The 15,053-nt window shown below is 53.9% G+C and overlaps 5 protein-coding genes across 5 annotated transcripts; 2 read left to right on the top strand and 3 right to left on the bottom strand.

Annotated features, from left to right (window-relative positions):
* Positions 1–843: 843 nt before the first annotated feature.
* SETTUDRAFT_143783 (uncharacterized protein) lies at positions 844–2,094 on the bottom strand (the record flags this gene model as incomplete). The annotated part of the gene is made up of 1 exon (XM_008033211.1): positions 844–2,094. The coding sequence occupies one exon, from the start codon at positions 2,092–2,094 to the stop codon at positions 844–846; it is 1,251 nt and encodes a 416-aa protein (XP_008031402.1).
* Positions 2,095–2,422: 328 nt separating this feature from the next.
* SETTUDRAFT_100483 (uncharacterized protein) lies at positions 2,423–3,062 on the top strand (the record flags this gene model as incomplete). Its single annotated transcript, XM_008033210.1, has 3 exons — positions 2,423–2,490; positions 2,539–2,752; positions 2,802–3,062. 3 exons carry the CDS (start codon positions 2,423–2,425, stop codon positions 3,060–3,062), a joined length of 543 nt encoding a protein of 180 aa, XP_008031401.1.
* Positions 3,063–3,516: 454 nt separating this feature from the next.
* SETTUDRAFT_157771 (uncharacterized protein) lies at positions 3,517–4,551 on the bottom strand (the record flags this gene model as incomplete). Its single annotated transcript, XM_008033209.1, has 1 exon — positions 3,517–4,551. One exon carries the CDS (start codon positions 4,549–4,551, stop codon positions 3,517–3,519), a length of 1,035 nt encoding a protein of 344 aa, XP_008031400.1.
* Positions 4,552–7,548: 2,997 nt separating this feature from the next.
* SETTUDRAFT_44674 (uncharacterized protein) lies at positions 7,549–9,491 on the bottom strand. Its single transcript, XM_008033100.1, has 5 exons — positions 9,221–9,491; positions 8,777–9,164; positions 8,492–8,727; positions 8,091–8,432; positions 7,549–8,040 (listed from the first exon to the last, which is right to left on the bottom strand). The coding sequence occupies exons 1-5, from the start codon at positions 9,437–9,439 to the stop codon at positions 7,585–7,587; spliced, it is 1,641 nt and encodes a 546-aa protein (XP_008031291.1). The 5' UTR covers positions 9,440–9,491; the 3' UTR covers positions 7,549–7,584.
* Positions 9,492–11,713: 2,222 nt separating this feature from the next.
* SETTUDRAFT_166215 (uncharacterized protein) lies at positions 11,714–14,108 on the top strand. The gene is made up of 10 exons (XM_008033208.1): positions 11,714–11,880; positions 11,942–12,181; positions 12,231–12,253; positions 12,353–12,516; positions 12,567–12,650; positions 12,699–12,795; positions 12,849–12,978; positions 13,034–13,316; positions 13,367–13,643; positions 13,694–14,108. Exons 1-10 carry the CDS (start codon positions 11,746–11,748, stop codon positions 13,860–13,862), a joined length of 1,602 nt encoding a protein of 533 aa, XP_008031399.1. The 5' UTR covers positions 11,714–11,745; the 3' UTR covers positions 13,863–14,108.
* Positions 14,109–15,053: the final 945 nt, after the last annotated feature.

Genomic DNA, 15,053 nt, shown 5'->3' with positions numbered 1-15,053 from the left:
ATGTTGTAGTAACCCACTAAGTATCTGGTTCTCTGTGTACGTGATACGAGTACGATATAATATAATGTTTATCAAGCGCGTCTTTTTTCTTTCTTTTTCTTCATTTATGCACGGCGGAAAAAGGTTTCGCTGTGTTCTTGATAAGAGAGAGAGAGAGAGAGAGAAGTTTTGTTTTGGTGTGCTTTGCTGTCCTGTGTTGGGTTAAATAAGGTAAGGTAAGGTAAGGTTAGTTGTTAACTATTTATTGTACATAGTATAGTATACATGTTACAAGCCATTAATTTATCCATCGTCTTCTCTTCTGCAGCACCAGCACCAGCACCAGCAGCACCGTCACCGCAACTCTGGCTCTTCTAGTGTATTTCCAGACGATCAGAAGAGTGAGTGATGACGACAGTGCTGTATTGGATTCTTGTGTTTTTTTTCTCTTTAGTAATGCTGCAACGGAGTAATGCTTATGTAGGAAATGATCCAAGAGTCACAAACGACATGTTCGTTACTACACGAGTAGTACCAGATCAAGACGGCGATTCAGGCGGTCATTTTGATCAGAGAGTTAGAACTGGAATGCATCACAGCTCAGTTGCATGGCTGATTCCCCCAGACGCAATTCATTCAATATTAATATATTTCGAAATAGGGAATATAACTTCCCGATATATATATATATATATATATTCCAGCTACACGCCCCAAGACGCCAAACTAATGCAGTATGTACCACTTACAAACAGGGCAGGGCTACCTAATATAGTAGCAGCAGTAGCTCTTGAACCAAAGGGAAAGGGGGAGGGCTCAGAACGCCAAACACCAAAGTATCAGACCGCTCAGTGCTACTACCAACTACCCCATTGCGCTAAAATCGAGCTTGCGAGCAACCTTGTCTGCCCGTCCGTTACTAGGCGTCTCTCCGCCTCTACGCTTGAGATCGTCGCCCATGGCTTTGGGGCCCCCGCCTTCTTTGGGTAGATTTTCCTTTTTGGTTGGGCGGGGTGCATTAGTCCACCATTTGTCCTCGAGGGCCTTGCGGGCGGTATATCGCTTTTGGGGGTCGAGCGTGAGGAGGCCTCTGATGAAGTCGCAGCCGTCGTCGCCGAGGGTGGGGAACTCCTGTTTCCACCAGCTGCGGGGGCGGGTTTGTCGAAAGGCCGTGGTGCCCTGGGGCCCTGTCTGCTTGTCTGGGGCGACGTAGTAAGGGAGCGCCGAGACGCCTGGCCAGGTGTCTTCGGTGGGGGTGCCGAATTTCTCGCAGATGACGCTGACTTGGCGGATGTCGGTGTCGGAATACAGGAACCAGTCGCGCTTGCACAGCTCGGCCATGAGCACGCCTATGCTCCACATGTCGGCGGTGCCGCCGTAGTGCGAACAGCCGTAGAGCAGCTCCAAGGGGCGGTACATGCGCGTGATGACCATGGTGGTCATTTTGGTGCCCGGGTCGGCGAAGCTCCGCGCAAGACCAAAATCAGCCAGCTTGACGGTGCCGTCGGCGGCAATGAGGGCGTTGCTGCCTTTGATATCGCGGTGCAGGACAAAGTTCTCGTGGCAGAACCAGATGCCTTGGCACAGCATGTTCATCCACGCCTTGATGTCGGCCTTTGTGTATGTGATTTCCTTGTTCTTCCACAGCTTCTCCAGGTCGCCGAGCGGGAGGTGCTCGAGCACCAGCGACAGGTTCTGCTCCTTGGTCGAGAAGACGTCGTGCAGCTTGATGACGTTGGGGTGCGACATTTCGAACAGGAACTGCATCTCGCGAATGGCGTCGGGCGCAATGCCGTTGGGGTACTCGGCGTTGAACTTGATCTTCTTGATGGCCACAATGTGCTTGGGGTTGTCGCGGTAGTGCGCCTGGTACACGACGGCATAGGTACCCTCTCCCAGGCGCGGGCCCATGACGAATTGGCTGCGAACGCGTTCGTTCATCTGCTCGGCGAGGTCCATGCCGCCATCGCCCGCGACGGCAGTCGGCGCTGGGGGCGCGGGCGACTTGACGGGCTTTGTCGTGTGGCTGGGGAGAGCGAGGGGTTTGGTCCTATTGGCAGACATGGGCGCGCCTGGCGGATTGGGCCGCGGACTGAGAACGAGGGGCGATGCCATGGTGAGTGATGCTGTGTGTGGTTGAGGCGGGCTCAGCAAGGGAGTTGAATGGAGCGGCGCAGTGAAGTCGGGCGGGTCGCGTTAAACAGTGCTTGGTCAGGGGGGCGACTCTACGGCGATGGCCATCACCTGGTGGTCCTCTTGCGGGCGGGCCCGGGTGTGAAGGAGCAAATAGTCATGGTCCATGGCCGTTCGTGATACGGTGGGCGCGGGTTCCAGGCAAGGCGGCGGCCAGGCAAAAGCACGTCCCAACGTCCGTCTGGCTTGACCGCGGTTTTCAGCGGGGAGCTCGACCTCACCACCGCCGCCCGTCACTATTGCACGCACAATGGCTACTTCTGCGCGAGGCCCGCCAGGCACCGTTGCCGTGTCCAAGGAGGGCATTCCCAACAGGACGTAAGCTGCTGCTCCCGCTCTGCTCCCACTCCATCTAACAACATGCAGCCTCTACGTGCGCAATCTTCCCGACAAGCTACAGAAGGAGGACCTCAAGCGGAACCTGTACATGCTCTTCGCCACGTACGGAGTCATTCTCGACATCGTCGCCCTCAAGACCATGAAGATGCGCGGTCAGGCGCACGTCGTCTTCCGTGATGTAGACTCGTCGACGCAGGCCATGCGTGCTCTGCAGGGCTTTGCCTTCTTCGGCAAGGACATGGTGGGTGCCGTTGATTTGGAGTCTTGACCCCAGCACTGACACGATGCAGCAAATTGCATACGCAAAGACAAAATCCGACACGGTAGCCAAGATCGACGGAACCTACAAGATGCCCGAACCTGAGCGCCAAGACGAGCCCCAGCAGGCGGCTGCACAAGCAGCAGGCTTCGGCGCGGCCCCAGAAAAGGCTGTACCGGTCAATGCGGCGGATGCGGCAAAGGGCCAGAAGCGGGCGCGCGAGGACGAGGACGACGAGGAGAACTCGGGCGAGGAAATGGAAATGGACGTGAGCGACGAGGACTCTGACTAAAGAAAAAGAGGACGCATATGAAGGACATGATACCCACGAGCAGGAACAGGATCCCGGGGGGCACCACGAGAAGAATCGCCTAGACAGGATTGCCCTCGAGCTTGTACGATACTGTGCTGAGCTGGCTGTAGTTGGTGCTGACTTGAGGTAGAGAGGCGTTGAAAGGCGAGCTAGTCTATGAGACTGTACAGAGTCTACCAGGGTCATGCTTCACCCGGCAATCGAGCAAATAAGCTCTGGCACGCATAACGGCCAAGTAGTCTGGATAGGAGGCTGGTGTTGGCCTCATCAGCTGTTGCATTGCTGAGCCGTGGCATAGGCGTCTGTATGTGACTCGATAAACAGCTATCATTCTTGCTCAGGCCTCCCAGTAGGTACCCGCCACCTAAATACACTCTGATTTGGACGTTGGGTACATGAAGCTTTGATACATTACTATTATTGTACAAGTGTCTTAACAGCGCTGCTCTGCTAGTTGAGACTGGTACATGCTTTTCGCCGATTCCTCCAGCAGGCTCTCCTTCTCTACATCGTACCAGGCCGCAGAACCGCTTGCTCGTCTCCCCTCGAGCGCATCGTCACCCATTGTTCTCTCTCCATCGCCGAACGCAGGCTTGAACACAGTGTCGTAGCTCATCCACATGCCCACCGAGATGGCCTCATTGAGCTTTGCAAACCACGCTGGCGCGCGACCCTCCTTGTCCTGCAACTTTTCCGCGAGCGCGAATATAAACACGATAATGGGCAGCCAGATGGCTAGAAAGAGGTTCTTGCCCATCTTCTGCTTGGTGCTGGTGATGGTGTACGGCCGGATTCCGTGCAGGTAGGCGTGGTATTCGGCCGGCAGGTTGCACTCGGCCGCGCCATCCGTGATCAGCTTGAGATAGCGCGCCGAGGGCTGCGCATAGCTGGGGTCGGGCCGGGCGAGACGCTGGGTTGCCCGCAGACTGGCGTCTGGCTGTGCCATGGCGGCAAAGAGCGTGTGGGCTTTGAACGGCGGCGTCGTGGGCACCTCGGGAACGATATCGGCGGGCGGCAGCACGAAGCAGTCTACGAGGATATCGTCGTAGGCGGCGCCGCCGCCCTCGGTGGCGATGATGTGCGCATAGTCTGCCAGCGTGACCTCGTAGACGACGCCGACGAGGCCCTTGTGCCAGCGGTCCTTGTGGTAGTCCTGCTGGCCCGGCTCGCGCAGCGCCGTGTTGGCGAAACACGGCTCTTTGTATGGTATCCCCGGGAGATCGAACGTCAGGCGCAGCGCGGGCACCAGCACATTGATTTGCGAGAGGGGCTGGATACCGCGTGCGCCGCGGAACGTCTCACTGCATAGGTTGGATCCGTACGCTAGGTACAGCACCGTCTTGGCTTTGGCCTCGTCGTGCGGAGCTCGTTGCGACGACAGCAGCTGGCGCGTGTCCAGTGGTGCATCGGCCAGCGAGGCTTCCAGGCGCGCGGGCGCGGTTGGGGGTGCGGCGGGGTACTTGGCCATGCTGTGGGGAGCTGGGTTAACGGAGGGTATAATAATGCGGTTTTAGGCTCTGTTGAGCCGCATGGCTTTTTATGTTCCATTGTCGTGTGTTGTCCGTGGCGGACGAGGGGCCGCAATGCCAAGACTCATATTACAAACCACGACTGTTGCAGCTGTGTCTTGTATTTGCTTGCGCATCATCTGGGGAATATTTCCGAATCACGAGGCTGTGGTGAGTAGTTGTTTGTGTTGTTACTGTACACTTACCTATCTTATCTGATATAACAAGCGTTGACTTGATTAGTTGAAAGGTGACAGTGTTACCTCTTATTCAGGCTGTCATGGAAATCTCGCCGACCGCCTTCTGGAGATTATTCTATTTGAGAAGGAGGTACTCTTCATGAGGATGATTTATAGTTTGCTGCTAGGTGTCTGCTGAAATTTACAAGATGGTGTGCTTTGCAACATGCCCATCACTGGGTATTTCAGTGCAGTAGCATCTCTCAACGGAGTCGAGTCATGAACATCCCGTAAAACCGTGGAAAACACATCCAACTACTGCTAGATATTACTGCACTAGGAAAGCAGATGGTGGTTGAAAAGCTATCCAGAGCTAGACTTGTGAGTCAACTGGTTGCCACGGTGTACTTGGACACAATGTCGTGGGTGAATAACCAGCAATGACAATTTTAGGCTGTATTGAGAATGACAGCAGTCAAGAGGAGAAAGGATGCAGCATGAATTTTCTGGCCAGAAGAACAAGTGCAAAAGACTACATATTAGACGTCACTGTACGACTAAAGCACTACAGTGGAGTACTGGACATGTGCAGTATGCATAGGTAATACACACAGCAGCCCAGAACTTTAGAATTTAACTCGAATTCCTACTAATACATCTTTTCATGGTAAAGCCATGATTGCAGTCATTGCTTGGTCAGTTCTATATTGCTGTCGTAGTGTCTGGGATAATAGCATATGTAGATACAGCTCTGTAACCACCCTTGGAATGTCTGTGGAGTTTTCAGTGATCCAGCAATTATTTGAGCCAAGAGAGATATCGATATGGGTAGTTTGCTTAGCGTTTCACATGCCTGGTGTCAATCGCTGAATTTCCGACACGGAGTTTTGGGTGATGAATCTACGTCAAGCCATCCGACGCATCGATCTCTGAGCCTAGTAGATGGCAAGAACCTATTACTTTTCGTTTCTCGATATATCGTCTAATTTCTGATACTTCAAGTAACATTTTCTCCAGCTTGGAGAAACACGCGATAAACAAGCAAAAATCTTAGGTTTAGCACTTTCAATCGATCGTATGTCGCAGAGAACTATTCCTTTGCTACATGAGCACAAGTCTCGCAGATTAACAGTGTTTACTTTGATAGTAGAAAAAAGATTTTCTTTTCATCCTATCAATCCTCAGATAACCAAGTTAGTCAATGTCTCTGTTAATTCAACAGCCCGCTCGGTTGTATGTATGTATGAATGGACGAATCTAGATAGCAAGTCAAATCTTCCAGTTGCTCTTTTTTCGCAGCACAGGTATGATTGCTTAGCAAAACTATGCAACACGCCCTTCTAAGGCGTTACTAAAGGTGGCTTGCATATTGCGTGAACACCTGTCGTGCCATAATACACGCCTCAGGAATCGCGCCGCGAGCATCCGTATTCCGAGCATTCAATCTCCCATTCATCTCATGTAATCCTTTCACCGTACTTTTCCTAGCTACAATAAACAGCCATGTTGATAATTACTTTGCTGGATTCAACCCTCCATCCTCAACCAACGCGTAACGCATACTACAAAACGCACTGTCTACGCTAATAGACCTGCAAATGTCTTCCTTGGAACCATATCTGAAAGCAATTTTGTATGCTTTCCGTATCCTCATATTATTATTTTTTCAATTCCCATGATTCCAAGCAATCTCGCACTTCCGCAACTTCACAAGGTCAGAAGTAAAATACGTGCATATATACCAGTCAATCGTACTGATTCCCGCACTGCTCCACTCTGTCATGCACACAGCACAGATTCAACGCTTCAACGTGCGCTGTTATCCATACTTACACATAGCCTGTATACTATGTATCAAACGTCCGTATCCAGTACATCCACACCTAGGTATCCATCCATGTTGCCACCGCATCTAGATATCGGATTTTTATCCCTCCACAATGCACAATGCACAATGCACGATAACAACAACAATAGATAAACATGCATCCTCTCATTCTCCTGTACACCCCAATATCCCAACATCCTAATCCGCAATCCTGCAATCCCCCAATTTCCCCAAGTTCCCCTTCCCCAATTAACCCCCACAAATTCCCCAATCCCTCCGCCCTACCCATACTCCCATGTCTCCCCCCCCCTCCCCCGCAAACTTTCCACAAGGCTTAGTCGGATGCGCCATTACCGCCGCAGAAGCAGCCCTACGTACGCACACACACACACACACACATGCATACCACACACATCCAAGGTATCTGTGCGACCCCTACCCCTCGCCCCTTTCACCAGGTGCATCCCTGTTTTTTTTTAGGCGCTTGGCCCCTTCCCCTTCCTCTCCCCATTTTTGATTTTCAAGGGTAGATTATTATATTTATTTACTTTGGGGTTAGGGGCATGCAATAGTAATATATGTGTTATAGATATGGGGGGTAGGTATATGTGTGCGTATGGGCGTATGTATGCGAGTGTGTATGTGTGTATGGGAGGGAGGGAGGGAGGGCTGGCTTGGTGCAAGGTTGAGTGGGGACTGAGGAGCAGGATGACGTCGTTTGTGTGTGTGTGTGTGTGTATGAAGATGGGGTTAGATGTGTTTTCCTGGATGTTTTTTCTTGGCTTGTAGACGATGATTGATTGATTGTTTGTTTGCGGGTTGATGGGGAGAGAAATTGTCGTGTCAAAATCAAAGACTAGACATAGAATATAGACTACTTAGATGGTTTTTCTAGTTTACCACGCATTTCAAGCATATTCAGTTGCCAGCACATTTCATATTCCGTATTTGCACGATTAATTTCTTAGATTGATTCATAAACTACGCTACTCCCTTCTCCGCACGCGGATCTTACCTCCGTGCAGCGGCAGCTTCAGCCACACCGTATCCAGCGGTTTGGGGCGAACAGCCATAAACTCGACGTCGTAATTCAGCAGCAGGTGAGCGATAAAAACCTTCATTTCGTTGAGGGCAAAGAAACGTCCAGGACAAGCGTAGCGTCCAAAGCCAAAGCCGAGGAAGGCGTCGTCGAGAGTGGCTGTTGACTTTGCCTTTGGGACGGCTGGGTCTGCTTTTTCGGCTTCGAGGTCTTCTTTGGCGGTGAAGCTGTCGACAATGTTGCCGACGGTTGTGGGGTCGGCAAAGCGGAAAGGCTTAAAGACGCGGGCTTGAGGGTAGATTTGGTCGTCGTAGTGGATGGGCTCGATGGGCACGGCAAGCATAGTGCCTTGGGGGAGGTGGATGTTGGAGTTGGGAAGGTTTATGCCTTCTGCATGTACGACCTATTTCTTGTTTAGCGGCAAGTTGTTTGAACAACAGGGGAGATGCTTACGGTTCTGGGGAGCCCGCAAATGGCAAATGGGTTCAGGCGCATCGACTCGCGGATCATCGAGTCGATGAGTTTTAGCTTGTGCACCGCGTCACGTGTCCAGATACCACCTGCGCTTGCGAGGACTGTCTTGGCTTCTTCGCGCAGAATTTCGACGTATCCCAGAGATGGATCCGAGCTGAAGAGGTCCAGAATCACGTTTTGCACGGTAAAGCTGGTCGAGTGCAGCGAGATGTCGTTTACCAGCAAGAGACGATGGGCCACGCGTTTCGGCTCCAGTTGGCCCACATCTCCCTTTGCAGCTGCAGCATAGCATTCGTCAATGAGCCATTGGAGACCGTCTTTCTGTGTACCAGTCAGCAAATGACAGGAATTGGCATTCAACGGGCTATTCTGAAACTTACGGGTGGTGTCCATCCGCACTTGGGGTCAGCCTTGAATCGTGCGGTGGCGTCCAATCTCTCCTTGACAAATGGCAGACAGCCTCGCATGGCCCTGCGGCGCAGATACCAGCAGTTTGATGCGACGAGAAAGCCTGTAACGGGTTTTAGTGGTTTTGGTGATGCATTGACCAGCATAGCACCCGCAAAGATGCTCATGGCGTGGTCTCGAAGAGCGTTCAGAAAAGTCTCATCGCGGCCTAGGAGAAAGGTTAGTCATCCGCCATCTCTTGCTCATGCTGTACTTACATAGAGGGGCGCCGCAAAAGGCACCGTTGCTCGCACCGGCAATCAGTTTCAAGCAGGCATCCCAGACTTTGACCTCTTTCCACGTGGTATCGCCCTTTTCTCCCCACCATCGGTCAAAGCCTCGGTTGAGTTCGTCGGCCATTAGCGGCGTCAGATGGTCGAGATTCCTTGTAATCTGGTGGCGCACAACGTTGATTTGGAAGTCATTGTCTGCTACTTCGCTGTCCCAGACGGTCCATCTGGTCTGGATAGTGTCGCTCTGGGTTGAGTGAATGTCGAGAGTCGTCTCGGGAAGCGAGTAGACCTTTTTGATGAGACGAGGCGGAAGAATGACCATGGCACCTCTGTCGATGCTGGGCAAGATGAAGGGGCTGTTTATGCTGGCAAACTAGACGCACGGTGTTGAGCTATGGGCAGGCGGGCGGGTGTTGCAGCAGAGCATACCTTTCGATAGCCTTCAAAAGCCCAGTCCTGTGTCTTGCGGACAGACTTCAAGGTCGCCCAGACCCAGGCGAGCCCTCCTGTGCTCAGGCCTACGGTGGGCAGCTCGCGCCAATGCTTGGATTCGGGCGGGCCAAAAAACAGGGCGCGAATAGCATGGTAGGCAATGAAGAGGACGGACAAGGGCAACAGCGCCTGGGTAGGCGTGATGATGAGCTCCATGGCCAGTTGCACAAAAGCACCAGAGCAGGCGGGAGAGCCGGGCTGGGAACGCACTTAAAGGCTGAGTGGTGGGTTTGGGGAGAGCAGCACTACTCGCGGTGGCATGCATTGGGCGGCGGAAGCGGTTGAGCAGGCCATGAATCACGGTAGTCGGGACCCCCAGGACAGGTGACATGCAGACAGGCAGGGCCCACGGCAGTTGGAGGGGTGGGCATCATCTTGGTCAGCGGGCGGCATGGTGGGTGTGGTGTGGTGTGGTGTGGTGTGGTGTGGTGTGGTGCGGTGTGGAGTGGAGTGGTATGGCAGGGCATGGCATTGTGGAAGGGAGCAGCGGGCGGCAGGGGCTTGGCGGGGCGCACGTGATTGGCGGACGGGGCGGCGAGCACATGGTCTTTGCCCGTTGCCTGAGATGCAAAAGACTACAGAGTCGCTGCATTGAAACGTGCAGATGGGATGCAGTAGTCCCGGCCCATATGGCAGGTTGCTCGACAAGACGCCATCCGCGCGCTTCTCCAACACGGCTCGGGTCGGGCGACGGCCGCTTCTGGACAGGCGTATGGACGGAGCATGTGTGTACGGCTGGGATTTTTATGTACTCGCTTGGCGGTGGAGCGTCAGCAGTGCCGTGCAGCGCAGTGGAGCCGTGATAGATAGAGACTGACGACGCAATTGCCCGTGTGTGCATCTGGTCTGCGTGTGCAGCATCGAGATGGGCGAGGGCACAAAGCACTGCCAGCCGCCGCAGCCCGCCCCGGCTTGTGCCGCCAGCCAATCCATCTGGCGGTAAAGCGAACGGGTGCTGATGCAAAATACGTGTGCCAAATGGGCGAGCGTGCCGCCTCGACATTTGTGCTAGCACGACCCCAGCCGGCGTGCATTCTCGCTGCAATCTAGATCATCCACCCAGGCCATGCGCCAGGGTTGCTCCCGTGGCCGGCGCTGCCGCTGAGTGGCCAGCGCCGAGTACCATGGCCAGAGGGTGTAGAGCGATGAGAGCATCACCCTGGCTCGGACCGAAGCAATTCCCACCAGCCTTTCCCATGTATAGCAGCCGGCGAGTGGGTGACGGGCTCGAGGGCTTCCACGCCCCACAAACCCGGTGCCCCAGACCCGCCTGTGTGCCATGGCAGCACGCAGCACTGCTGCTAGGACGTCGGTCCAACTGCCATCTCACCGGAACTCGACGAGAGCCTCTGGCAGCGGCATGCGGAGGGCGTGGTAGAGGCAAGGCATCTGCCGTCACACGCTGGGGGGCGCTCTGGGGGCGCTCTGGGGGGTGCCGTCGCGATCGGTATGGGGGCAGGATGCATGTCCACTCCACCTCGTCCACCACCGCCGCCGCCGCCGCCATCCAGACAATCTATGCGGGAGCCAGGCGCTGACGTACATGTACAGCAGACTCGTCAGCCAGAATCGCCGGGCAGCCCAAAGCGGCACTCGCCCTCTGGTGCTCTCTAGGTGCAGCAGAGGTACATATACGACTCACGACCGACGTCGCCTCTAGCTTTGCGAGGCGCGGCGCCCGCCAATCACAGGCGCCCGCATCCGCCCTGGTAGCCGCCACATGGGCCAAGCCCGCCTAAGCGCGCCTCTGCAGCATCTGCGCCATCTGCGCCATCTGCACCCTCTGCACCCTCTGCGCCCTCTGCCCACACGGCCACCATGGCGCTGCCCTGCTCGCTCTCGTCGGCCGCACATGGCGACACACGATAGCGGCCGTCTTGCGCAACCCGGCTGCCCTCACCCGCACTACGCCCCAAGGGGCGGGCGTCGCCTGTGCAGCAGCGCCTCGACCACCTGTTAGAGCCGCAGTCCCGAATGTGGCCAACCGTATTCCCCGAATCCTACGCTAGACATCGGCCCGTTCTCTCGCAGGAATTGCAACACAAGCATGGATCGAGACGCTGCCTCTGTTGCCCGCTGCATCGGCCATGGTCGCCTTCTAGGATGGCTGGGTAAACGCATCCAGTCTATGCATCACATGCACTGCAAAGCCCGCGCCCTGCAAAGCCCACGCCCTCGTACGCAGCCACACCGAGCCCACGCCAGCATGGGCTGATGCTGCTTCCCTCGACCTGCATGATAACGGCACGGTAAACTAATGTCCCTCTCTAGTCGCCTCCATGTGGACCTCGCCGTCGTGCGGTGCCTTGCTCAGACTGCCATGTCGCCGTATCACGCTTGGAACCACATCAGCCTGCGCCTTGGTCGCCTTCTAGTATATCTACCAAAATACGGCCCCCTACACCCTGCTCAAGTAGCCGCCTCGGTCCAATTCCCAACTTCCCCAGCGGCTGCTTCTCAACATGAACATGAACACCCTAGACCTACCTGCAGCACAGCTGCCCTCACTGAGCACCATGACGGTCAATACCGCCAGCAGTTTCTTTGGCTTCTTGTCAATCTTCCTCTTCTACAAGGCACTCGTGGCCAAGCAGCTGGTGCGTCTGCATGCCCTCTCCACCTCGTACTTGGCAAACACACACTGACCGACCGTGCCAGCCCTCACCATGGAAGCTCCTCAGCTACCTCTTCAGACCTCTGACCAAACGCTACCAGGCATGGTCGTACCTTTTTTGGGGTCCTGAAATCATCCAAAAGGCCTTTGACGAGGCTGGTGGGAAGCCGTTTGAGCTGTTCGCTCCCGACAACCGCTATGTCTTTGTGTCTGATCCCCAGCAAATCAAAGAAATTGACAATGCTCCCGACAATGCCTTGTCGCTGCAGGCGGCCTCGAAGCAGGTTTGTAATCCTCACCCTCGACGGTTTCACTGATGCTGATTCACTGTAGATGCTGCAACCCATGTACACCATGTAAGTAGATACGCTTCCTCAGGATTCTGATTTACACAAGCGAGTGCACGAATCACCTCATCTGCGACTTTCCTCTGAACAGCTCACTGACATTTGCAGGCATGGCTTTAACTGGTTCAACACACGAGGAACAGAGGGCGTGGGATTCATCCGCGCCCTTCGCACCCTTCTGACCAACAACCTGCCCAAGATCTTGCCAGATCTGACCTGCATCATCAAGACAAGATTCGAGGAGCTACTCGCTACTCATCCAGTCGTAAACGGTACTTGTGCAACTCATCCCAGCCAGAGACAAGCTGACAATGAGGCCCAGGAAAGAGGCAGTCTGATGTCTACCACACCACTATCAAGCTCGTTGTATTGTCCAACGCCGTGTCTTTCTTTGGAAAAGACTTGGGTAAGTCTCTCCTGATCAACTATGTGAACACAAGCTTATACTCTGTAGCGAAAGACGAAGAGTTCATGGTGTCGGCACTGGCATACATTGAAGAGACATTGATTTGCGCCGAAATTGTTCGCCTTCTTCCCAGCTTCTTGAGCCCGTAAGTACTCTCTAGACTTCTTCTACGCATGGCCTAACAACACGTGTCTGCAGCATTTTCGGTAACATCATTGCTCGTACACTCAAGTCGCATGGTGTCATCTTCAACAGGCTCCTGCCCATTGCTGAGCAACGATGCGTTGAGCGTGACGCTGCCAACTTGGGCCAAAAGGTCCCAGAACACGTACGTGCTTATGATTCAGGTCCGTCCTGTGATAAGATTCTAACACGTTATCTAGGCCGACTGTATCCAGTGGATCATGGAGACGTCTCCAAAGAGCCGCCCATGGACACCTCAGCGTGTTGTGCACGAACTGATGGCCATCTGGTTTGGCTCTGTCCACGCCGTGTCCACCACAGTGACATTTGCTATTCACGACCTGTGCCTGCACCCCGAATACATGCAGCCGCTCCGTCAGGAGTGCGAGGCTCAATACGCTGATTTTGAGCGCACTGCAACTGGACTTCCGCTCCTTGACAGCTTCATCAAGGAGTCAGCACGTCTGACCCCCGTCGAATCACGTAAGTCTTGCTATCCCTGCCTCTACAAGCTAGTGTCTGACATGCAACAGAAAGCACCCGTCGTTCGGCACTCCGGCCTTATACCCTCAAAGATGGCACGCACGTTAATGTCGGCGATTGGTTCTGCACACCTGTCCGCGCCATCATGACCAACCCAATCGACTTCCCCGAGGCAAACACCTTTAGTGGTTTCCGCTTCGCAAACCCCGAGCTCGTCAAGAGTCTTGAGAATGGCCATGGCTCATTTGACATTCTGCAGAAGAAGCCTACCAAGCTGACCGACGTCGACATGACATTCCACGTCTGGGGAACCGGCAGAATGGCATGGTAAGCTTCTGTTCCTTGTGTCTCCACGATGAATTGCTAACAACACCCAGCCCCGGTCGCTTCTACGCCTCAGCAGTCATGAAGGTGATCCTAGGCCAGATGATCCTCAACTACGACTGCGAACTCCTCAACCCAAACGAAAAGCGCCTCTTCACATGGCGCTCGACAATCCTGCCCAAGCCCAGTGCAAAGGTTGTCTTTACCCCCGTCCGAGCCTAAAATACAACACACGCCGCCGCGGGCACGGAGTTGATCCAGGGCACGCACATAACACACGGTAATGATTAAAACAAGGTGGGTGGGCGAGTGAGACAAATCTCCGATTGTATATGTGTGAGTGTGTAAGTATGTGTGTGTGTGTGTGTGTGTACCTGGGGGGATGGGCTCGTGTAGTTCCGTGATGACGGCTATTGTGTGTGTTTTCGCTCGGGCATATACCTTAATGACATGAAACGAAACGAAATGAAATGAAATTGCTTTTATTCTTTGATTGCATGCTCCTCCTTGATTGTTCTCATCGCCATGATCCCTTATCCTTATCATTGCCATCAACTAGCTATAGTTAAATTAAACACCCCCATGAAACACCGACGTCCAAATTGCCCACTGCTGAAAAAAAAAGCTCAGAGAGAGAGAGACGGAGATGGAGACAACACCTCACACGGGAAACGTGAAAGAAGAGGGGAATTTTGCAGATACCTTGATTTGATCCAACTTACGTACATACCGCATCCATCTGCCGCACCTGCACCTGCACCTGCACCTGCACATCCACACACACACACACGTCTCCAAACCATAGTACACACACATAGCCCACGCATTGCATTTTTTTTTAGTTAGTTCCCCTAGTGCCCCCCCTCCTTACCCCCTCCCTGGGATAACCCCAACAACGCACATGTCATACCCGCCTAGCCCAACCTCAGCTACGCCACACACACACACATACACACACACACACGTCCCGCACCTACAGCCTACATCTGCACCCAGGTATCCCGCCTCTCTTCCCACGCCCACCAAGAATTCAAAAAAAAAAGAGTTGCCGCGCATACATACTGCATACATGTACATGTACATACTGCATACTGCATACCTAGTTCTGCAGCTCCGTCCGCCTCCGGGAACTCCGGGACCACGTGGGATGTGCAGGGAATAGGTACTTGGGTCGTGGGATTTTTTTAGGATGAGGGGTCCACATATATACATACGCACACATACGCACACATATACACAGAGAGAGAGAGGGACTACTCTACTCTACCCAACCTAACCTAACCCATCCCCTGTCCGCTTTTTCCCCATGCCATCCCAGCCCAAACCCAAGAAACGCCCCCCCCCCCCCCAAAAAAAAGAAGAAGCAGGGGTGAGCCAAGCGCAAAAACCAAGTGCATGGAACGATAACATAAA

Source organism: Exserohilum turcica, assembly GCF_000359705.1.
Source record: "Exserohilum turcica Et28A unplaced genomic scaffold SETTUscaffold_9, whole genome shotgun sequence".
In the NCBI taxonomy this organism is placed as follows: Eukaryota; Fungi; Ascomycota; class Dothideomycetes; order Pleosporales; family Pleosporaceae; genus Exserohilum; species Exserohilum turcicum.
This window is presented reverse-complemented; position numbering and strand designations above follow the sequence as displayed.